Here is a 26,691-nt window from a genome sequence, read left to right as displayed (position 1 = left end):
ATATAAAGAGTCCAGAGCTCCTTCATCTTATTTAGATGACTTATATATATTTTGTGGAGGAGTTGTGTTACTCCATCAATTTAGATAAAGTTGTTTATAATCTCAGCTTTTCGGATGTGAATCCAAGGAATGGATTGAAGCCATGTAAGATGAAAATGATTTCATAGAAAAGAATGAAGTATGAGAATTAACTACATTATCTAATGATCGTAAGACAATTAGTTCAAAATGAATTCTTATAAAGAAGTATAAAACACATGGGACAATTGATAAATTTAAAGTAAGATTAGTTGCAAAAGGGTATATTCATTGTGAGGGCATTGATTATGAAGAGACTTATCCCATAATGGTGAAGTTTGCTTCTATTCGCATTATTTTGGCCTTAGTGGCTTACTTTGATCTTGAGTTACATCAAATGGATATAAAAAGACATTCATGAATGGTGAATTGAAAAAAATCATATATATGGAACAACCAGAGAGCTATGTTATAAAAAGTCAAGAGGATAAAGTGTACAGGTTGATAAAAATCTTTGTATAAGCTTAAACGACCACAAAGTATATGACCTTTCATAAAACAATTACCAAATTGAGTTATGTTGCAAATAGGTTAGAGCATTAATTGTATATATGTCAGAAAAAATGGTTGTAAATTTATGATTTATCCTTATATGTTGATAGCATTCTCATAGTAAGGAATGACATAAAAATGATTAATGAAACCAAGACTTGGCCATCTTTTCAATTTGAGATAAAGGACTTTGGTGAAGCATCATATATGCTTGAAATTAAAATTTTCAGAGACAGTAAGTCTAGGTTGTTATGACTAAGTCAAGAAAGATATCTTGACTATATTATGAAGAAATTCAGAATAAAAAATAGTAAAGCCAAGTTAATCCTTGTTGTGCAAGGAATGAAGCTAAGCAAAAATGATTGTTCAAAAGATGGACATGACAGGTTAGAAGTCCCTTATGCTTAGGTATTTGGCATCCTGATATGCTATGTTGTGCATTATACCAGACATTAGCTTTGCAGTGAGTTTGGTGAGTAGATACCAAAGCAATCCTAGTATTTTTCATTGAGAATTAGTGAAAAGAATCTTTAGCTATGTTAAGAGAAATAAGAGACTTAAGTTGTGTTATCAAGCTAATAAGCTAAAGTCTATTGGTTATTTTGATATTGACTTTCTAGGTAGCATTGATGATGGCAAATTCATTTCTGGATATGTTTCACATTAAAAGATAAAGTTATTTCTTGGTCATGCAAGAAACATGGTTGTATGACATTGCATACTCTCAAGAAGTTGAATATTTATGAAACTTAAGTTGTGTTATCAAATTGATAAGCTAAAGATTATTGGTTATTCTGATGTTGACTTTGCAGGTAGCATTGATGATGGCAAATTCACTTCTGGATATGTTTAAACATTAGGAGGTGCAGTTATTTCTTGATCATGCAAGAAACAAGATTGTGTGACATTGCATACTCAAGAAGTTGAATATATAACTTATAATATGGTTGTAACCTTCGAGGTCTAGAATGGTCGCTTCTTGAGTGATTTGAGACTAGATGTCTTGGATGAATCAATTTAAATATTTTGTGATAACAAAGCTACAATAAGCTTGATGAACACTGGAGCTGATAGTTATAAAATTAAACATATTGAGGTAAAATATCAATGGGTACATGATATGATAAAGAAGAATGAAATCTCGGTTGATTCCTTAACTTCATCAAATATGGTAGTTGATCCATTGACGAAGTCAGTTTCTGAGGATGTCTTTGCAAGACATGTGAGTCAAATGGGACTCAAGTATGTATAAATGATCATGAGTGAATAGTCCACTTAAGGTGTGAAAAATCCTCATGATGTGAGTCAAATGAGACTCAAGTATTATAACATTTTGACTTTTTCTGATATTATAAAAGGAATATATGTTAATTTATATTCAAGCATTTTGGGCTACGAATGTCATATGTGATAATATTTGTTTCTTGCGGTATTGGATCTCAAATCGGTTGAAATTCGGGTTTGGATCAACCCTATTTGGATTTGGGGGCATTGTCATAATTTCTTACTTTGTTCATGACTTTTTGGGCAAAAGGATATGTTTTGTATTCTTGAAAAGTATTGAGTGCATTTTTGTCATAGGGTTATAGAAGGAATTTTTGAAATAGAACTTAATTCTTAAGGAAAATGTCAAAGTTATAATTTTAAATGCATAGAAGGGCATTTTTGGGTAGACAAAGGACCTACCTGGGATTCTTTTTCCTATTGGGGGCATTTCTATCTTTTTTTTAGGGACAACTGTAGCTGGGATGGGGCCAAGTGACACACCCTTATTGCCACATTAACCCTTATTTTTGTTAAAAAAAAGGGTTTTATTGGGGGTTTAAATAAGGGTTTAGTTTTAGTTTAATGTTTCATTTTATTTTTCATGCACGAGCATCTTTTCGCTCCTCTTCGCCACCTTCTCTTCCTTCACTGACCCTGCAACTGAATCCTCCTCTTCCACCCTCTCACTCAACCTCTTCTTCAACACTCTTGCTCACCTCCATCCCTTGCTCCTGGTGAGATTTCGTCTAGTAGGAGGGGAAGCTTTTCGCAAGACCTATGTTGGAGGAGTTCGATTCCCTTAGGGATCCTTGCAATTTTGGATTGAATCATATTTTACGTGGTTGTTTTCTTGTGGCTTGGGTGATCTAAAAAGTATAATGCTCGACTCCTGTGACTTCTAGGAAATATGTAGCATGTAGATGAACTTGTGAGCATGTGCTTTAGAAACCAAGTAAGAGAATGGGTTTTCTAAAAAAATTTATGTAGAAAAATCCTATCAAGAGGTTAGCATTTTCTGAAGTTTATGTACAACATGCTCTATGTTAGGAAAGTTGGGTTTTTCGAGTTTATGGGTTTAAAATTGTGTTGGTTTTGGTTCTTGGATGAAAAGTTATACTGGAAGTGAAGTTTTGCACATGTACCTGCCAAACAAATGGAGTTTTCAGACTAATTTTGTATTTGTTTAAACACAAGAGTCGACCCGTGTTGTTGAGCCCTTTTGGGTGGCCTGTTTTGAAGCACAAGATTCACCCCCTGCTTATCACAGGGTGTGGAAGCCAGCAGAGGGTCGACCCTCATGTTCAAAGAGTCGACCTTCTGTTGTTCATGTGCTTTAAGCCAGCCCAAGGGGCGACCCTCGTGTTAAGAGAGTCGACCCCTGTAGTGTAAGGGCCAACCCTTGATATCCTGGGAGTCAACCCTTGAAAACAAAGAGTTGATCCCTGCAACTGAAGAGTTAATGACCAAGGATTGACCTCTGCAGTGCAAGAGTCGACTCCTTAGTTCCCTAAATATATTTTCTTGGTGTTTTGAGTTCGGATACAAACTCTTAAGCCGGGGTTTTGATGGATACAAGCTCAAACTATTGTGTATGCATGATTAGTATTAGTGTTAGTTAATTTTGAGCAATCTTTACGCAATAAAGCATTATTTGATTTCGGTTGGTCCTAGAGAGAACCATTTCATGAATAAATATACATTTTTCTTATTGTGTGTTGTATGTAGCATTGGGATGTCAGGTCCCATGTTTCAGTTGTGGGTATTACAAAGATAGTAATGCCAATGAGAAAAAGAAATTTACAGTTGGCAAAGACGATATTTTTCAAGGGTTAAAAGACATAAAGAAATGATTGAATGAACATCCTTAGATAGGCCGAATATGCCCACAAGGGCTAGGAGAGTGGTGCTCCTTAGATATAAAGCAAAATAGTAACAAAAAGGTGTATGGTAAGCATCTCATATAAGGCAATAGAAATTAAATGAAAGATTTAATAAAATATTCATGCATGTAGGTCAACATGGCATGAGTTTGTGAGCTCGATACGTGAGGCATCTGAGGATCAACCCCTATGTTCGTGGAGTCAATTCATTTTTAATGTCATTGTGATTTTCTGTTATGAAAGTCAACCCTTGTGTTGGGAGGGTTGTGTCCTCTTGTATAATTGATGTTATGAATTTCCTAGGGTCGCATATTGTTTGTGAAAAGTTGACTCCTTTTTTGGTCTATTAATATTAGGCTTGTTCCTGAGGGTTGACTCCTAAGATTGTAGGATCGACTCATCTTCAATTTCTTATATATGTGTGTATACTCTTTGCTCTGTGAGTCGACCCCAGTTGGGGTGGGTCGACTATTTTGAGTTGTTTTCTTGTGTTGAATAAACCTGAAGGTCAATTCCTATCAGAGGAGTTGACTCTTCATATTTGAGAATTAAGGATTTTTGACAAATGAACTTTTGGTTTGGCTCATACTCACTGGTGAGCATGTGAGTAGAGAAATTGTACGACGATAAGTTGTTTCTCACCATCGCCATTAAAAATTTCAGGAACTAAGGCGAAGGCAGAATAAAACGCAGTGGACACTAGAGGCTCGTGGACCTTGACAGATGGACTCTTGGACTTTCTTCTGCAGAACCTTTTGGGATTTTAGGTTTTGTTGTAATTATGAATTGTGTGATGTAAACTTTACATTTTGTTGTAAATGAATATTGATATTTTATCAAAATGTTGAAACCCATTTCATTTCTTGATCTTGCGATGATTATTTAAATGGTATTTCATCAAGGTTTTTCTTAGATCGTCATAAAAATAAAATAAAAAATACTCTCAAAGTCCGGGTGTCTCAAGTATGATCATGATTGAATTGTCCACTTGATGTGTGAAAAATCCTTACGATGCTCGTATTGAACATCCGTTGTGAGAGTGAATAGAATACAAGATGGTAAGTGTACAAATGCAAAAGCCCAAAGTAGTGGGAGTAAACATTGTTACACTATACACCCCTAAATGGCTTATGGCCAAGTGGGAGATGCTAGGTGGACATAAGGCCATTAAGGAAATGTGTCTCAAATGAACCAGTTCAATTATTTGTGATAACAAAGTTGCAATAAGCCACTGGAGTTGGTAGCTCTAAAAGTAAACTTATTGAGGTGAAATATCAATATGTATATGATATGATAAAGAAGAATAACATGTCAATCGATTACTTACCTTCGTCAGACAGATATGGTAGTTGATCCATTGACGAAGGCAAATTCTGATGATGTGTTTGCAAGACATGTGAGTCAACTGGGACTCAAGTATGTATAAATGATCATGGGTGAATAGTCCAATTAAGATGTGAAAATCCTTGTGATGTAAGTAGAACGAGACTCATGTATGATCATCAGTGAATAGTCCACTTGATGTGTGAAAAATCCTCATGATGATCGTATTGGAAATTTGTTGTGAGAGTGAATAAAATACAAGATGGTAAGTCTACAAATGCGACAGCCCAAAATAATGGGAGTAAGCATTGTTATACTATACACCCCTAAATGGCTTATGGATTAGGTGTCCATAAGATCATTAAGGAAATTAACTGAGATAGGATTAAAAAAATCTGTATCATCAGTTATAACATGATTTATTAGTCACAATCTTGAATTATGATAAAAATCCATGACCGTTGAGAGAGGGCCATCTCAACAGCATGAGAGGTGGGTCCACCTCTCATGCCCATGATAAATTAATTGAAATAAATTAAATACATAATAACCAATTAAGAAACCTTTATATGCATAACTGTTGGATGATTGCTAAATCTAAGAGGGGCGTTTCACCATGTTTTTAAAAATTCTAGCCCTTGGTTTTATATATAGATGTACAGGTTTCTTGCCACACAAAAATTCGAATTGGGAGAAGAAAAGGAAAACCTATGTGAACCAAGAAAAGGCTATGAATATTCAGAGCTTGGAGATCATTAGTAATAACAACGTGCTCCCCTTCGATTTGCTGTCATCCGCCCCCCACCAAAGTTTCTTACAAATTTTTGTTTGGACTCACACATTGAAATCCATCCTCCCAGCTATTTAAGCACATAAGTTGTCTGAGGAGCAGTGTTCTCCCTACATGTATTCTCATGTGGTTACCATTTCATAACATTTCAATGAGCTTGTATACAAAGAGAGAGAGAAAGAAAGATTTCATTTACTATTATAGGATTCTGATTTAGTTGCCTTATTGGGTTACCCAAATCCAACAATATGGGTCGGACCTAAGACCAAACAGATGCTGATCTTCTAACCTAACCTATTTGCATCTCACAAACAAGTTTTTAATGGGCGCCCAAGCTGCTGAATTAGGGGCATAAGGTGGTTGGTGGGGTAGAACTGTCCCAAGAAACTGTCTCGATCGTTCTCTAGGCACAAACCCATTTGCTTCTTACGTATGATCCATACTTGAACACAAAACCAAACCTGATTTACGCCCACTCAATATGCATTCTAGAGTATTAGGATGCTGAGGCACATAAACACCAATGCGATTCACTTGATTTAAGCTTAATATCTCCAAATTGTGTGTTGCGGGCACAGGTTCTTGTTGAGTTCCATGACCATTCATTCTCACCTAACTCATAACTTCATCAGGTATCAGGTGAAAGACTGAAAGTGGATTTTCAAAAAAGACGGGCCAATGATTTTTGTTGAATTTCTCTTGGTAGAAACGAATTCTCAGTCAAAGTCTGAATTCATGCAACTTCTTTAGGAAAATAAAAAAAAACTGAATCCCACAATTTCCAAGAACTTAAAATGCAATTGGTGCATAGTGTTTTGAGTTACACTTTTCTCTATTTTAGGCAAGACGAAACAAATTTGGGTGAGACCCAAGGGGTTTGAACTTTTGAACTAGTGGGATGAAGCCTAGACTGCTTGACGGGCCGTCTAGGTTCAAATCCCATGGACATCTCCCTGGGGTAAGCCGTTGGAGTTTTACGATGACATGAACAAAGACCGTAAGTATGGCAGGCTGAGCCAGCACGGCTAGGTTTCTGCACCTGGAGTGGTTTCTCCAAGAATTAGAGAAAGTACAACTCTGTTGGAACCAACCCCAAATCAATGAAAAACTGTGAGCGCAATGAAATTTCTCACCACCGTGTCCAAACTCATCCTCGTTTGTCACTAGATAGGTCGATCTTTTTATTGGATAACCAGTGAAAAAACCACTGAAAAAAATAAAAAAAAAAACTCAACTTTTGGTCTATTTACAAACACATGCCTAACTTCTGAAATATTACAAATACATACCTAGCTTTTGAGAATTGCTTTATTAAGTAGGCATGTATTTGTAATACTTTAAAAGTGGGGCATGTATTTGTAAATAGGCCAAAAGTTAGCATGTTTTTGTAACGAGGAAGTCAAACCAACCTTGCAAGTAGATTAGAGAGTGTTGCCTGGTTGCATTGCAGGAGCTGAGCAACAAGAGCGAGCTGCAAAACGAGGATCTTCCCCTTAAAAGTTATTCTGGTTAGGTATTCTTTAGTAATTCCTTCGGTGCCTAACCCTTGCAATCCACTTTCATAGGTATAGTTTGATGCATCTTTGAACAAGCAAATCTTAATGTCTCTGCTGCCCCCACCCGTCACCGGATCGTTCTTATGGTCTCTGAATCGCTTTCAAAGCGAATTTCTTATTCCTTATCATGATGATGAACGGCTCGTCGTGACCTTATCTTGGATTCTCAATACTTTTGTCGCTTCATTCCTGCAGGGACAAAGAACTCATCGTTGTCACAACTGTGCTACCAGAGGCTCTACAAAACACTACAAGAAAATCTCTAATTAGAGACGAAAATTTGCGATGGATTTTTTTTCATCGCAAATTTGCGACGGATTAGCGAGAGAAAACTATATGTCGCTAACATTTGAAATTTTTGCGAAAGTAGCGATGTAAAACATGTCATCGCTAATTGGTGATGGATTCACTGCGGAAACATTTCGTCTCAAACTTTATCGTAACTTAGCGATGGATCAGCGATAGAAATTTTCCATCGCTACACCGTCGCTACTTGGCGACAGATTCGCGATAGGATTTTTTTATCGCTACTCTGTCGCTAAGTTTTCCCGTAAATCCCTAATGTCAGCCCCTTTCTTTCCCTTTCTTTTTGTTTCATCCCCCACCCGTCGCCCTTCGCCCATCGACCTTCGTCCCTCGTCGGTCGCCCGCCGCCCATCATCCCTTCCGACCTCACCCTACCTCCTGTCGTCCCTTCCGCCAGTGAGCCCCACTGCCTATTGTCCCTTCCGCCAACGAGCCCCGTCGTCCCTTCCAACCTCACCCCGCCGCCCGTCGTCCCATCCGCCAGTGAGCCCCACTGCCCTTCGTCACTTTTGACCTCACCCTGCCGCCCGTTGTCCCTTCTGCTAGCGAGCCTCACCGCCCGTCGTCCCTTTCGACCTCACCCTGTCGTCCCTTCTGCCAGCGAGCTCCATCCGACAACCCCCTTTCGACCTCATCCTATCTCCCTCTCCCAACTCCGGTCTCTCTCGTCTGTCGACACCAACGCTGGAAGATTTTAGGTAACCCCTGACTCCCCTCTCTCTTTCTTTTTTCGTCGGCCAGTGAGCCACTTTCCGTCTGTTTCCTTTTTCACCAGGGAGGGGTCGAGCCCCCTTCCTGTCTCTCGGTCTTACGGGATGCAAGGGAGGGGCTCGGCCCCCTCCCTATTTTTTTTTTTTTGCCAGGGAGGAGTCGAGCCCCCTCCCTGTCTCCCTGTCTTACGGGATACGAGGGAGGGGCTTATCCCCCTCCTTGTTCTTTTTTTTCCAGGAAGGGGCCGAGCCCCCTCCCTGTTCTTTTTTCGCCAGGAGGGGTCGAGCCCCCTCCTTGTCTCCCTGTCTTACAGGATGCGAGGGAGGGGCACGACCCCCTCCCTGTTCTTTTTTCGCCAGGGAGGGGTTGAGCCCCCTCCCTATCTCTATGTCTTACGGGATGCGAGGAAGGGGCTCAGCCCCCTCCCTGTTCTTTTTTCGTCAGGGAGGGGCTCAGCCCCCTCCCTGTCTTACGGTCTTCCTCTCGCCAGTAGATTATTTTGTATATTTGTGCTTTGCAGGTACGTAGTTAAGCTAGTTGTATTATACTTAGTGCTAAGCATTGCATGCAGTTAAAAATGTAATGCAAAAAGAAATAAAAAAATACAAAGAAAAAGTAATGCAAATCGGGTAAATATCCATGGTAAGTAAGTGATGAATGTGCATCACATGTTATTTAATTTCTTGGATGCAACACTTTTCTGTTCACACACTCACTTAGTTGTGGATATCTAGAACTGCTTTGATGGAATTCGGAGATCATGTTGAGCATGATTTTAATGTACGAAAATAGAAGTGTTCTTATTTTTGGAGTTTGGATTCCATGGTAGTGGTTAGTGAGATATTAGAGTGTGTTTGTTGCATGTACATGTTTGACATTGTTTTGATATGAATGATTTGGATGTATTGCAATGTTTGATGTGATTGTATCCATGCTTACATGAAGTTACTTTCAAGTTGATTATGACATCCATGTAAAATTGTATCATGAAAACATGATTCAAATGAATGTATTATGTTATGAATGAGTTTGCACATGAAAATGAATGATAAGTCATCAATGCTTCAAACACGGTTCAAATGAATGATTTTGCACATGAAAATATTAAGTTATCAATGCATGCATCATAGTTTATATGATTGTATGATATTATATATATATGTGTGTATGTGTGTGTGATATATATAAAATCATTACATCTACCACGAATGCATGATAAATTTGATATTTTCTTCATCATAACATTCTGATGATTCTCTTTTAACTGGTTAGGATAATATCTGTAACATCATACGATAAAATGACTGTAAATCATGAATGGATGTACCGTAGGATAGTTGACAATGAGGTATCACTTGATTATATGGATGATGTTGACAGTTTTATTGAATTTGCAACGGCAAGTGTCAGTACAGTGGATCCCACAGGTCAGATTAGGTGCCCCTACAAGATTTGTAAGAACAATCGATTTATAGAACCTCATGGCGTTAGACATCACCTATACAAAAAAGGTTTTGTGAGTGATTATCAGAATTGGATGTTTCATGGTGAAGAATTTATGAACAATTTTGATGTACGGGTGGATACGGTGCACGATAATCCATATATGGATTTGATTTTTTATATCGTAGGATCAGAACTGGGTTCTGCTATGAGTTCTAGTGATGTACCAACTGAGGTAGAGAAAGAAGCATCAAACGAGGCAGCTAGTAGATTTTATGATTTACTTAGAGATGTTGATGAGCCACTTTGGAATGGTTGCGAGAGTCACACTATTTTGCCTGCAGTTCTTCAACTACTGAATCTGAAGTCCGAGTTTAATTTAAGTCAATCATGTTTTGACCGTCTGTGCTCTATTGTGAAGAGTATGTTGCCCAAAGATGAAAAATTACCACAAAATTTCTATCGTATGAAAGTTATGGTCAACGCTCTAGGTATAGGGTATCAAAAGATAGATGCTTATCCAAATCACTACATGTTGTATTTTAAAGATAAAAAAAATAGCAGATCATGCTCGTTATGTGGGCATCAATGGTTTAAGCCAAAGACAAGAGGCAATGGTAGCACAAGGTCAAAAGAAGTGGCATACAAGTCGCTCTGCTACTTCTCTCTCACCCCTAGATTCAACGATTGTATATGTCTTCGAGGATTTTGTCGTCACTACTATTTGTCAGCAAGAGAAGATATTTCTGTTAGCATTTTTCATTGTTATGGAATATGTGATCATACATTTGTCATATGAACTAAGGGTTGGTGGTCATGTGCAATATCGGTGGATGTACCCATTTCAAAAGTATATATATTTTTTATATTTTTCTCTTCAATGGTATTGAAAAATTTATTGTAATCCAAGATGTATATTATTGACAGATGCATGTTTGACCTAAAAAAAAAAGGTTCGGAATAAAGCAAGAGTAGAGGGCTCTATTTGTAAGGCGTACACTTTAGAAGAGATTTCAAATTTCTCATCTATGTACTTTGAACCTCACATTCCAACACGTTATACATGCCCACCTTGTAATAATGATGGAGAACAATTTACTATAGTTGACAAACTATCGATATTTCAACTACTTGGGCATGCCTTTGGCAGTTGCCAGTCAAGACTCTTGGAAGATCAAGAGCAAGACGCAACATAAATCTATATCATTTTTAAATGCTCAGCAATCGACCTATACATCGAGTAAGTATACTCAATATGTAACACTAAGTTCTATACGTGCGTACATGGTTCGGTAATATAAGTATTTGTTAAGTGCAGACGAATTGATCTGAAGTTGCGAAGAGAACTTCCACATCTCACTAATGCAGAAGTACAAAAAGAATGTGAAAATAAGTTTGTGGCATAGTTGAAAGAGTTGGTAAGGACGATGACATACATTCTTTCTATGTAAACAACAATAAGTTACTTAATTGGTCGTGATAACAGTCATTGTTTATACTTATATGTCCACTATGGTGATGTTAAAGATCAAGGAATATGTGATTTACAAAATGGTCTGACCAAAGTTGTGCAATGTTACAACGGGTACATTGTAAATGATTATCGATTCTATATAAAAGACTACAGTGTAAACAAGTCAATGATGAATGGTGGTGTGTGCGTCAAGGGTAGTAGTTACGGTGAAAATGAACATGACTACTACGGTGTTATAGAAAAAATATTGGAGTTGACTTAGGCATAAATAATAGGGTAACTTTATTCAAGTGTTATCGGTTTGATCACATAGCAACAAGAGTCGACAAAGCCTCATGCATTATGGAAGTGAATCATAAATCAAGGTTTGGAACATATGAACCATTCATATTAGCCTCGCAAGCTTAACAAGTTTACCATACTTCATATCTGAGTACAAGAAAGTTAGATAGAAATGAATGGTGAGCAGTTTGCAAGGTAAAGTCCAAACTATACCCCGAGTATGATCAGTTACAGGAAGACAAGTTAACTGAAGAGAGTGATTACTATCAATCAGATGATATGTATGACTTCTCTTATGGTCACGATGTTGCGCATGGTATGCATGTCATATCTCCATTGGTCGATAGCACATACATGAAATAATGTGATCCAAATGATATACCAAGTGGATAGGCACCCAATGAAGAAGAAGAAGAAGATGACGAAGAAGAGGAAGAGAAAAAAGAAGAATACGAAAGTCAAACAAGTGATGAGGAAGAATTCTCGAGCTAGTAAAATACATCTTGTAATACATACCTCTATTTGATGTGAATGATTTGAATGTATTGAAATGTATTGCAATGACTTGAATGATTTGAATGTATTGCAATGTGTGAATGTATTGCATGAAGTTAATTTTGATTTGATTATGTATCTTTGATAGGTATAGAGTTATAATTTGAATGTATTGAAATATATTGCAATGACTTGAATGATTTGAATGTATTGCAATGTTTGTTAATTTTGATTTGATTATGTATCTTCGATAGGTATGGAGTTATGATTTGAATGTATTGAAATGTATTGTAATAATTAACTTGAATGTATTACAATATTTGAATGTCTCGCATGAAGTTATTTTTTATTTGATTATGTATCTATGATGATATAGAGTTGTATAACTGATCAAATTATATTGCAAGTTAAGGATAAGTTATCCATGATTAGTAAGTGATGTCATATCTTATGTTTTAATGTATTAAAATATTTGATGTGAATTATTTGAATGTATTGAAATATATTACAATGATTTGAAGATATTGCAATGTTTGAATGTGTTGCATGATATTTTTTATTTGTTAGAATATGGTTCATGGAGGTTACAGTAGTCGAGCACCCAGTGGTAATCAGTCTCAGCCTTCATCTTCATGGGCCGCTTCGATAGGTATATCATTTAACTAATTGTATACTTGATTAGTTTAAATGCGCATTGTGTGAATTTCTAACTCATTTTTCTATAGATGATGCTTTGCCTGCACATGACCCACATACACCAGTTGTTCATACAAGTCACGAGACAACGCTGGATGCAGGGTCTTCTCGGTCTGACACATGATGACTCATTCAAATAGTGTATATCGATAATCGACTGTAAATATTTTATTTTTACGTATCTTATACTTATCTTATAAATATTGTATATTGATAGTTAATGTGTACCAATTCATGTGCATCACGAGGTTCGAGCCACAAGAGGTAAAATGAGAGATTAGACATTCACTAGTTCAATATCTATCAGGACCGATTGCTCAATGAAAAGAGTACCCAAAGGATGTGTTGGACAAATTGTGGTTCTCATTTATGGTATACAATCGTTTCTCATAGTTAATGTGTTTCATATTTAATTTTTTTGTTATAGTCATGTCTACTAACTTTCTAAAATTATTTGTAGGCTTCGAATCACTTCGCGACTACGATAGAGGGGCAGGACGCGAGGAAGGTGTGGCAGAAGGTGGTTGTCAGTCGATTTGCAGACATGCTGTACAATATGAAGACTGCAACAATAAAAGCATTTGGCAGGATAGATGATCCACTGCAGTAGAAGGGCTATAGCCCCTCCTACTATCAGGTCAGATGTTTGGGATGCAATGTGTGACAAGTGGGTGGGGCATGAATTTTGAAATCGCTCAGCGAAGGCTGCACAAAACCGAGCGAAGATGCCCGATGTCTATCTATACACAGGTGGATCTAGGACTTTTAGGAGCCACCTGAAGAAAATGGTAACTCATCAATATATATATATATATATATATATTATCAATTTTATAAGTATTGTTGCATACCTGTTAAATAATTCTTTTATCATTTAACTTCGTAGGAAGCAGAAAAAGGAGACATTGTGTCATACAAGGATGTGTTTGTTGAAACACATAAATGTAAGACCACAGAAGAGTTTGTATCAGAGAAGGCAAGAACGACAATGGTATGTATTTATTGTATTAATAAACATTGTAATATACAAGTTATCATAAACATTGTAATTCTTAATTATTAATCCACATTGTAATCATTACTTTGTAAGAGTCATACGAGTAACAGATGGTAGAGCGATATGACGATGACTCCACTCAGCATCCACTTTTTGATCTTGCAGCATAGGTGACTGCAACAGGTGAACCCAAAAAGGGTCATGTGTTCGGGTTTGGGAGTAATATGAACACCTCATCAGTCGTTGCCTCCTCCAGTCACAACTCTCAGATTTCTCCCGTCAGCATCAGCTCCAAGCATCCGACTGACCTGCCTAATTCTTGGGATGGTGTCCGCCAGCTTGTTAAGGACACAATGCGTGACTATTTATATAAAACAATTTTCGACGTTGTCCATAATTAGTTGTGCAGCTTTTTTCGGGACAGAGAAACTCCGTCTGCACGTGCCTCTCAGGTATGAAAGTTTCATATGATTTTTTTCATGTCGTTAGATTTCAAGCTAGTATATGCATGATTAGAACACATATTTGCATGATTGAATCATTATAAATTTTTTGTGTCAGCCTTAGAACACATCTGAATTTTGTTAATATCATTCACTTTATTGCTAGCTAGATTACGTGTAATTCACTCATGTTACTTTGATTGCCTTAACTTAGGTGCATTGCATATAATTTATTTCATTATATTTTATTTATCAATACTAACATTTCTTTTCTCTTATAGAATGCTTGAGATAATCAGCGTAGAGGAGCTGAAGGGGCAGATCGAGACAATGAAGAAGATGATTCACAGAATCTTGGCGATGATTAGATTCATGTGTTGAATTTGTTGTACCTTCTTGTTGTTTCAAAAGAAAATCTTTGTAAATGTTCACTTGTAAATAATTAGAACTTGGCGAGGATTATAGTAGATCGATAAATTGTTTTAGTTGCTTTTTATATGTATTTTTTTATGTGTACTTTATTTTTTATACATAGAAAATATAAATTGTACAAGAAATATAAATTGTATCACTAGAATTTTTTCTCGATATTTATGTTTTAAACAAATTTTTTAAAAATTTTTTATTGTTTGCTACGGATTAGCGACGGATATTATCCGTCGCTATTTAATATCGGCGTCTAATTTAGCGACGGATTAGGGATGAATATTTATCTATCGCAAAAGTGAATCAACCAATATTTTGTGATGAATTTTAATCTGTCACTAATTCCGTCGCTACAATAGCGACGAATTAAAATCCGTCGCCAAACCAAATCTTCGCTTATTAACGACAACCTTGCGACGAATCATGACATTCGCTAATTCATCGTAAATTAGCATCGAAACTTGCAACAGATAGTTTCCGTCGCTAATTAGCAACTAAAATTTTATGATGAAAGTTATTTGTCGCTAATCTATCACTAAACTGTTTAGCGATGGATTGATGACGGATTAGCGATGGATTGAAGTCGTCGCTAATCCATAGATTTCTTGTAGTGAAAGTAAGAATATGAGTGTACTCATCTTGGGGGTGGGCTTACTACTTAGATGCTTTAGGCACAAAGTTTCATGCTCAAACATGAGCTGATTATTCGTTAAGGACGGTTTATAGATCATCAAATTCCACAAATGGAATGAAAAGTGGGTCCATGTAAACGATCAGACCTTTTTTTTTTAAATATAACTCCAGTACTCCTTTTCAGTCTCACTGTAAAACATTGCATTCATGGGTTTTCAATTCATGACAATCCCGTCAACTTGGTGACGTTCACGAGCCACCCCTACCAAATGAAGGAAATAGATAGGCTATAATTATTAGAGAGTAAACGAATTACTGAATTTTTTAGCTCTACAACCATTTAGTAGCAATTGCCATATGCTCAAGTTGGACCAGGTAATAGGTATCAGTGAAAAGAATGCCCTGCTTTACATGGCGACATTTGATGAAACGCAAAGGTTCTGCACCTTGTGGGAATTTATAATTTTTTTTTTATAGGCAAACCCCTTCCAGTAATACAAAAGTTATACCACGGGCCGGTATTAGTCATGACATCCCAGCACTCTTACCCCAAGGGGTTTGGCGTAGTGGGATGGGGGCCTTGGCTGCTAGGCGGTTGGTCAGGGTTCCATTCTCATGGATGTCAGCTCCTTGCATTATCAAGAGTAAGGGTGTTATGCCTCTAACTTATGTCGTAGCAAAGGGGTGTGCAGCTGGTTTACACCATCGAGATAGTGACTGTAAGTATGACAGAAATAACAAGCCGACTAGGTCTTTGATCTCGAGTGTGGTTTCCTCGTTTCTCGTGGGAAAAAGACATCCCAGAACTTGGTGAAGCTTCCTTGATGCATGTTGAAGCACTGTATGGGTCCAAACAGGATCACAGAGCCTAGGGGCTTCCATCTTTCTAGAGCTTCATCTTGGTGGATGATCCTCTAGAGCCTAGTTGATTCTAACATGCATTGGGAAATAAAACTGGAATCCTCCTTTCAATCATGGCCAAGTTGCCTAGGGCCTATCTCGGAGTTAAAAATCAATCCCATAGAATTGAAATTTTGTTTTATGTGTCCCATTATTGGTTCACAAGAAGTGAAAAGATAGCCTCAACTTTTTCTTTTCCTCTCAATCGTTTTAAAAATGTTGCAGAGGAACTGTGATTACCTCAGAGAAGACAAACAGACAAAAACATGATTGAGAGAAAGTTTTCTAAACAAAAAGTTGGATGGCTCCATTTTTTCTTCTTTTCTTAAGTTCATGTGGCCATGTGGGGAGATCTTTTCTTCTTTAATCATATTGGGAGAGGAAGAAAATTAGATCTACTAATTGTTGCAAGTTGGGATCTTTGCGGGCACCTTCCTAAAGTCTAAGGAAGAAAAATGATTGAAATAATTCATCGCGGTCCTCCTAAAGTCTAAGCGTGTAAAATTATTGAAACAATCAAACACCGGGTATGCCCACGTACCTAACTAAGTCAGGCTTAGTGCACGTTTGAAAGTGAGAAAGATGTAGGAAAAGTGATACAAAATGAAAAATTTTGTATGCTTTTTTTTACCCTTCCAAACGAAATAAAATTTCTTTCTGAAAGAGTTTTTCTAAAAAATTACACTTTTTGAAAGGAAACATTCTTCCAAGAAGAGGTGGAGGAATGTTTCCTACCAATAAAAATTGTTGAGGTTAACTCCCCACCACTCATCTCACCACATCTTACCACTACCATCCATCTCACCACCACCACCACCCACCGCTATCACCATGATTTCACCACCCATCTCTCAAAAACCTGCCCTCCTTACAATGATTTTTCACTATCCATCACCACCATCCATCTCACCACTACCATCCACCATCACTCACCTCCCAAAAATTGGCATCAGAGAAGCTCCACTACCACCACCACCACCTACGATGATTTTTCACCACCATTACCACCACCCTCCCCACCATCAATCACCACCACCACCACCCACGTTGCAAAAATGAGTCAGCGCTCTAGTTGTAGTATACCCTAATGATCCGAGTTGTAACAGCCCAAGCTCGGCTCATTGGGGTGGTTTACCAGCCCTAGCTATAATACATATACATGAACTCTCGATACCATAGAGTAGCCATTCATATGGACCAATCAAATAGGCTGAAAATTGTATAATGTCAATCAAACAACAGGAGGAATATTGACAGCACCAAACCATTGGCTCAAAGGTGAGTACGAAATTAGAGGCTCCACCTTGCCTTTTTCTTTGTTTGGTCTTTCTACAAGTCTTGGGTTGACGACCAGGCTCACAGTCACAGCATGGTGAGGCTGATGCTTCCATTCATAATTAAGAGACAAGCCGGTCTCCTTATGTACTGCGGTTTTTGTCCAATATGGAGTCACTGACGGGGCCCCCTCACCCTCAATTATTCCAACTTTAAAACCATCCCCATGGGATGGTTTTCTTCATGTATTTTTATCAATTTCGATAGGGACAAGGGTCAGCTTCTTTTTTTGTGTTCAAAAGATTGACCTTGAGCCCCCAAAAACTTTAATAATTTCAGTTGGCTGTGTATTTGGTACAAGGTGATTAAGGCCCTGTTTGGAAAGTGATCTTCGGAGGTCACCTGAGTGGTAAGTGTGGAATCCCCCTCTTCCAAAACTGTTTGAAAGCCATGAAAAATGGGAAAAAGTAAGCCACCAGGGCAAGGTGATAATTACCAACTAATATGCTACACCAGTGACACTTGCGAAGGTCACACCCCTGGAGTGACTTTCTTAGTTCATTTATGAGGGTAAAAACTGCTTCGCAAACATCATGACCATGGGAGTGGGAAATCCTTACTGAATTTTAAAGAGTGCTCTCAAATGACAAAAGGATTTGCTAAATCCATGACCATTATGAAATCTACTTTTACACCTTAAAGGCAGTTTCCAAACTAGCGTTTTCAATGAAGGCATTCAAATGCTTTCGGTTAGACATTTCGTCACGCATGGTCCGTTTGAAAGGGCTCAGTAATGGTGTTTAACCCACTTTCCATACCCTTGAACCGTGCTTATGTGGAGCCTGACCTTATTATCTGTGGCACTGGTCCTGGTTTTGCCTCAGACAGGGCCTAGGCTCGAGTATCATGAAGCGCTGATATGGAAGGGCTCCGCACACCCGGCTAGGTGGTTCGGCATAAGGAGATCAAGTTAAAAGACATCATGAGCTCAATATCTAGAGTGCGTGTCCTCTGCCGCAAGGATGAAGCCAACGGGAAACTATCCCTGGTCGGAGGAGGTAGAGAACAGTAAGGGAGGGAGTACTCATGGAGTTTATACTGATGCAAAACAGGGTCATGGTTAACATGACACCTCTCGGCCCAGCCTGTAAGGGACATCCAAGCAGGAACAGTGAGTGTACTCTCCGGTGGGTAGGGGGACCTCAAGGGTTTTACCAACCAAAGGCCAGCCAATGTGCGGTTAGTGATGGAAGGTGTTTTCCCTTGGGTTATCCAAAAAAAAAAAAAGAGGTCAAGGTGGGTGGTTGGGTACACTTATGGATGCAAATGTGTCAGATTCAAGAAGGGGATTTTGCAAATTTTAGCTGTTGTGGATCCGATTCTGATCTGAATCTCCACGTGTTTAGCTGTTTCTGATCCTAACAGTTTGCGGGCATCCCTACTGACACATCAAGCCACACATCATTCTTAGCATATGTTGATTTCTAGTTGAGGTCTGTGATAAACGAAATAAGTAACAATGGAGGGTTATATTATTCAAAAGAAAAATAATAATGGAAGGGAAATATTGATTAATAAATGACAAACAAGCAATTCTCTCCACCCATTCTTATCCTTAGGGCACAAAAAGTGTACAGGATTCAATTATTTATGTAGGGCCTTGGCCAACGGAGGCTACCATCACAGTTCATTCTAACAATGTCAATCACACAATCTCTGAAAATAATTGTCTTAATATACTCTTGTGCAAGGGGCAAAACAATAACATATTAATTAAGAGTTGTTGTTAATGATCTTATGATTTTTATGTACATGCAACAGAAATCTCTTCAATAAATGAAAAGAGCGCCCTGCTACTCTATTTCCTAGACACAAAGGTATGTTTGTCATAAATTCATGTGCAGGGTTTGATGCCTGATACATAACTTTCAGCTGGCACTTGTTTTGCATTAATTGGTACTTCTACACCATTGTTGTACTAAGTCAAACTCTTTTGACACAACGGCATGATTTCAATTAGTTTAATTTCCTAAATATAGTAAGATGTTGTTCTCTAATTTGCAAAAGTTGTCCTTCAAAAATTTTTTATTCATTGTCTTGGGTTGTCTTGCCCTTAACTGGTAATTAACTTGAAAATACTTTTAACATTAATTCATCTCTAATTACAAGTTTAGCCAGCATAACACCACAACAAAGCAGTAGATTAGCGACGACCACATTCCGTCGTTAACAGGCGTAGCGACGGATTAAAGACCACGAGGCGACGGTATGCTTACGTCGCGAATTTTTCGACGCTAACTGGCGACAGAATAAATCTGTCACCAGGTCCGTCGCTAATTGCGACGGACTAACGAGCACTTTATTTTGTCGTCAATCCGCCGGTACTAAACGGCAACCTCGGCTTGGCGACGGATTTACGTTCGTCGCTAAGACGTCGCTAGATATATATACATACTGACGAATGTTTCCGTCGCTAATCCGTCGCAAAAACGAAAAAAAATAAAATAAAAATTTATTTGAAAATTAAATACTGAGAACGGTACAATTTATATTTCCTGTAAATAAAAAACAAACTACACTAAAAAATTTCATATAAAAGGAATCTACAACAATTAATCGTTCCACCTTAAAATTAACAAGTTTAATTATTTACAATTCAACAATTATAATTAGGAAACATAAAAAAATAGAACTTCTTCAACACAGTTCTCTAATCATTGCCAAGATTATGTGTGTCTTCTTGTTCATTATCTTTATTTGTCCCTTCAGCTCCGCTACGCTAATTATCGCTAGCAGCCTACACAATAAAAGAACAGTCAGTATTGATAAACAAAATATAATAAAATAAATTACACACTATATGTGATTCTATCATGTGCTCATGTGTGTTCTAAGGCAATAAAAAAACTCTATATGTGATTCTATCATGCTCATATGTGCTCTAAGGCAGGCAAAAAGTTATATATGTGATTCTATCATGCTCATATGTGTGCTAAGGCAGTCAAAAAATTGAATATGTGATTATAGCATGTTCATATGTGTTCTAAGGCAGCTAGAAAAACTCTATATGTGATTCTACCATGCTCAGATGTGCTTTAAGGCAGGCAAAAAACTATATATGTGATTCGATCATGCTCGTATGTGTGCTAAGGCAGTCAAAAAATTGAATATGTGATTATAGCATGCTTATATGTGCTTTAAGGCAGGCAAAGCAAAAAAATTTATATGTGATTCTATCATAAATGATATATGTTCTAAGGCAGTAAAAAAACTCTATATGTGATTTTGGCATGCTCATATGTGTTTTAAGGTAGTCAAAAAACTGAATATGTGATTATAACATGCTCATATGTGTTCTTAGGCAGTCAAAAAACTGAATATGTGATTATAGCATGCTCATATGTGTTCTAAGGCAGTCAAAAAAACTTTATATGTGATTATATCATGCTCATATGTGTTCTTAGGCAGTCAAAAAACTGAATATGTGATTATAGCATGCTCATATGTGTTTTAAGACAGGCAAAAAACTTTATATGTGATTATAGCATGCTCATATGTGCTCTAAGGCAATAAAAAAACTCTATATGTGATTATAGCATGCTCATATGTGCTCTAAGGCAATAAAAAAACTCTATATGTGATTCTATCATGCTCATATGTGCTCTAAGGCAGGCAAAAAGTTATATATGTGATTCTATCATGCTCATATGTGTGCTAAGGCAGTCAAAAAACTGAATATGTGATTATACCTGAGAGAGACTTGCAATCGAAGATCCTCTATTCAGCACAATACTGGTGATCTCATCTCGGAGAAAGGGGGCGACGGTGTCATGGAAGTAGTCATTCATTGTGTTATTAATCATCTGGCGTACATCATCACTGGAAAGAATAGGTTGTTGCTTAGAGCTTATGTCGGTGAAAGTAGCCTATGAGCCGTAACTGGAAGAAGCAATAACTGGTGAAGTGTTCAGATTACTCTCAAACCCGAACACGCGACCTTTTTTGGGTTCACTTGCTGCAGTCACCCATGTTGCAGGATCAAATGATGGATGTTGAGTAGCGTCATCGCCATATCGTTCTACCATCTGTTGCTCATATGCCTCCTACAAAATAATGTTTAAAGTATGCATTAATAATTAATGATAACATTATGATAACTTGCATATTGCAATGATTATTAATAGAATAAATGCATACCGTTGTCGTTCTCGCCTTCTCTGATACAAAGACTCCCGTGGTCTTCCGTTTATGTGTTTTAACAAACACATCCTTATATGGTACAATGCCTCCTTTTTCTGCTTCCTGCGAAGTTAAAGGACAAAAGATTTAGTACACAAGTTTGCAACAATACTTATAAAATTAATATTATATATTGATGAGTTACCACTTTCTTCAGGTGGCTCCCAAATGTCTTAAATCCACTTGTGTGTAGATGGGCTTCGGGTATTTTCGCTCGATTTTGTGCAGCCTTCGCAGAGCGATTTCTAAATGCATCTCCCGCCCACTTATCGCACATTTCATTCCAATAATCTCTCCTGATAGTAATAGGGCCATGGCCTTTCCACTGTAGTGGATCATCTACTACGCCAGATGCTTTTTTTGCTGCAGTCTTCATAGTGTGCAGCATGTCTGCAAATCGATTGACAGCCACCTTCTGCCACACCTTCCTTGCATCATTTTCTTCTACCGTAGTTGTGAAGCGATTCGAAGCCTACAAATATTTTCAGAAAGTTAGTAGACATTACTTAAAAAAGTTAAATATGAAACACATTAACTATGAGTAACAACTGTATACCGTGAATGAGGACCACAATCTGTCTAACACCTCCTTTGGGAACTCTTTCCATTGAGCAACCAGTCCTGGTAAATGTTGAAGAAGTGAATTCCTAATCTCCCGTACTACTTGTGGCTCAAACCTCATGTTGCACATGAATTATTACACAATAAATATCAATATAAAATATTTATAAGATATGCAATAATTGAAAACGAAATACTTACGGTCGATTATTGATATACACTATTCGAATGAGTCTTCCTGTGCCAGACTGAGAAGACCATGCTTCCTGTGTTGGCTCCTAACTTGTGTGATCAACTGGTGTAGGTGGGTCGTGTATAGGCGAAACATCATCTGTAAAAAAAAACGTTAGAAGTTTTCAGAATGCGCATTTGAACTAATCAAGCATCCAATTAGTTAATCAATATACCTATCACAGGAGCCCGTGAAGATGAAGGTTGGGCCTGGCTACTACTGGATGATCGACCACTGTAACCTCCACGAACCATATTCTAACAAATAACATATGTCATACAATACAATCAAATAATTCACATCAAGTATTACAATACATTCAAGTCATTCGCATCAAGTATTACAATAATTTAAATCATTCATATCAGGTACTGCAATGCATTCAAGTCATTCACATCAAGCATTGAAATGCATTCAAATCATTCGCATCAAGTATTACAATGCATTCAAATAATTCAAATCATTCACATCAAGTATTGCAATAATTCAAATCATTCGTTGCATAAATTACAATACATTCAAATAATTTAAATCATTCACATCAAGTATTGCAATGCATTCGAATCATCTGTATCAAGTATTACAATACATTCAAATAATTCAAATCATTCACATCAAGTATTGCAATACATTCGAATCGTTCGTATCAAGTATTACAATACATTCAAATAATTCAAATCATTCACATCAAGTATTACAATGCATTTAAATAATTCATATCAAGTATTACAATACATTCAAATAAAAATTTTAATCATTCACATCAAGTGTTGCAATACAACTCATGCATTCGCATCAAGTATTGCAATGCATTCGAATCATTCGTATCAAGTATTACAATACATTCAAATAAAATTTTTAATCATCCACACCAAGTATTGCAATACAACTCATTCATTCGCATCAAATATTACAATACATTCAAATAATTCAAATCATTCACATCAAGTACAACGATGCATTTAAATAGAGGTTTGTATTTCTTCTTCTTCTTCTTCTTCATTGTTTGCACATCCACTTGGTACATCATTTGGATCACATTACTCTATGAATGTTTCATCGGCCAATGGAGATATGACATGCATATCATGCGCAACATCATGACCATAAGCGAAGTCATAGACATCATCTGATTGATAGTAATCGCTGTCTTCAGCTAACTCATCTTCGTGTAACTGATCATACTCGGGGTATAGTTTAGACTTCACATTGCAAACTGCCCACCATTCATTTCTATCTGACTTTTTTATACTCGGATATGAAGTATAATAAACTTGTTGAGCTTGCGAGGCTAATATGAATGGTTCATATGTTCCAAACCTGGATTTATGATTCACCTCCACAATGCCTGAAGCTTTGTCGAGTCTTGTTGCAGTTGGATCAAACGAATGACACTTGAATAAAGTTACCTTGTTATTTATGCCTAAGTAAGTCAACTTCATTATTTCCTCTATAACGCCGTAGTAATCATGTTCATTTTCACCGTAGCTGCTACCCTTGACACACACACCACTATTTATCGTTGATTTGTTTATACCGTAATCTTTTGTATGGAATCGGTAACCATTTACGATGTACCCGTTGTAGCATTGCACAACTTTGGTCGGACCATTTTCTAAATCACATATTCCTTGATCTTTAACATTACCATGGCGGACCTACGCACAGACATAAACAATGATTGTGATCACGATCAATTAAGTAACTTAGTGTTGTTTATAAGTACAAAATTTATGTTAGCTTCTTTACCAACTGTTTCAACCACTCCACAAACTTAGTTTCACGTTCTTTTTGTACTTCTGCATCAGTGAGATGTGAAACTTCTCTTTGCAACTCCAGATCAAATCGTCTGCAAACCACAAATACTTATATTACCGAACCATGTATCCACATATACAACATAAAAGGATTTATAATTGTGTTGCATCTACATATACTTACTCGATGTATGGGTTGATCGCTAAGCAATTAAAAAGAATATAGATGTGTGTTGTGTCTTGCTCTCGATCTGTCAATACCCTTGATCGGCAACTACCAAATGCATGCCCAAGTGGTTGAAATATCGATAGCTTGTCAGCTACAGTTACTTGTTCTCCATCATCGTTACGGGGCAAACATGTGTAACGTGTTGGAATATGAGGTTCGAAGTACATAGATGAGAAATTTGAAATCTCTTCTAAAGTGTACGCCTCACAAATAGAGTCTTCTACTCTTGCTTTATTACGAACCTTTTTTTTAGGTCGAACATGCATCTGACAAGAATATACATTTCAAATTTTAAATATTTGTCATTAAAGAGACAAATATAAAAAAACATATACCTTTCAAATGGGTACATCCATCGATATTGCACAGGGCCACCAACCCTTAGTTCATATGGCAGATGTATGATCAAATATTCCATAACATCAAAAAATGTTGGCAGAAATATCTTTTCTAGCAGACAGACAGTGGTGATGACAGAGTCCTCGAGATTCTTTACATCTGATACTACGACCTCCGATGCGCACAATGTTCTAAAAAATCTGCTCAACTCAGACAATACCCCCCATATAGGTTTGTCTAACATATCATGGAATGCTAGGGGTATCAATCGTTGCATAAAGATATGACAATCATGGCTCTTCAACCCATATAACTGTCCATCGTCAATCTTCACAACCCGAGCAATGTTAGAGACATATCCATCTAGAAATCTCAGTTGTCTCAACCATTGACATACATGTTTTATTTGATCAGGTCCGAGCACGTACTTTGCCTTTGGTTTCAGTACTTTGTCATTATACTATTTGAGTTCCAATTCTGGCCTTTTACATATTAATTTTAAATCCATACGGGCCTTCGGATTATCCTTTGTTTTTCCTTTAACATTCATTACTGTATTGAACACATTATCAAACACATTTTTCTCCACATGCATCACATCCAAATTATGTCGTATCAATATGGTAGTTCCCAAAAAATAGATTTCTTCGTCCAATTGTGATCCTTCTCAAATCCACAAAGGGTGTAGAACATCGGGCATCTGTTAATACATTTGGAAAATATCGCAATTTTCTTAGAATCTCTATGCCAGACAATCTTGAGGATGAACCTTCCGTTTCAGTTGTGCCCGCTTTAAACGCATTCTTTTGTCGTCAGAATGGATGGTCGCTGGGTAGAAATCGACGATGGCACTCAAACCAGCAAGGCTTCCTTTAATGCCTCAATCTAAAAGCTTTGGAATCCTTCATGCAGTACGGCCAAGTCAACCTCCCATGTGTGCTCCAACCAGATAGCATACCATATGCAGAGAAGTCACTGATTGTCCATTGAACAACGGCCTTCATGTTGAAATTTTGTTTTTTGTGGGCATCATACGTGGTAACACCGTCATCCCACAGTACTTTTAGTTCATCAATCAATGGCCTTAGATATACATCAAGATTTTGGCCAGGTGAGGTCGGACCAGGGATTAACAGAGATAAGAAAAAATTTGGACGTTTCATACACAAGCTTGGTGGAAGGTTGTATGGAGTTACAAATACTGGCCAGCATGAGTATGGAGTTGATCTACCCCCAAATGGATTAAATCCATCTGTACATAGATCAAGTCTAACATTTCGCACTTCCATTGCGAAGTTCTGATGAGTACGATCAAAGTGCTTTCAAGCTTCAGCGTCAACAGGATGCGTGATCTTGTTTTCATCGTGTCGAACTTTATTTGCATGTCATCTTATGTGTTTAGTTGTCCTTGAAGACATATACAATCGCTGCAATCTAGGAGTGGTAGGAAAGTAGCAGAGCGACTTGTATGAAACTTCCTTTGATCTCGTGCTACCATTGTCTCTTGTCTTTAGCTTGAACCGAGGATGCCCACATGACGGGCATGATATGTTGTTTTCCTGCTCCTTGAAATACAACATGCAGTGATTTGGACAAGCATCAATCTTTTTGTAACTCATACCTAGAGCGTTGACCATAACTTTCGCACGATAGAAATTTTGTGGCAATTTCTCATCTTTGGGCAACATACTCTTCACAATCATGCACAAACGGTCAAAACATGATTAACTCAAATTATACTCGGACTTCAAATTCATTAGTTGAAGAACTGCAGACAAGATAGTGTGACTCTCACAACCGTTCCAAAGTGGCTCATCAGCATCTCTAAGTAAATCATAAAATCTACTAGCTGTATCGTTTGGTGATTC

The 26,691-nt window shown here is 37.4% G+C and overlaps 1 protein-coding gene across 1 annotated transcript in view; it reads right to left on the bottom strand.

Moving 5' to 3' along the window:
• Positions 1-17,039, bottom strand: part of LOC149835387 (xylulose kinase 2-like) — a 30,684-nt gene extending 13,645 nt beyond the window's left edge. Inside the window, exon 1 of the mRNA XM_090009576.1 lies at positions 16,979-17,039. Coding sequence (XP_089865702.1) covers positions 16,979-17,039 — 61 coding nt within the window. The remainder of the gene's footprint in view (positions 1-16,978) is intronic.
• Positions 17,040-26,691: the final 9,652 nt, after the last annotated feature.

This window comes from Nuphar pumila, chromosome 6, assembly GCF_984573655.1.
Source record: "Nuphar pumila chromosome 6, dmNupPumi1.hap1.1, whole genome shotgun sequence".
In the NCBI taxonomy this organism is placed as follows: Eukaryota; Viridiplantae; Streptophyta; class Magnoliopsida; order Nymphaeales; family Nymphaeaceae; genus Nuphar; species Nuphar pumila.
Note: the sequence above shows the minus strand (reverse complement) of the source record. Positions and strands in the feature narration are given on the sequence as shown.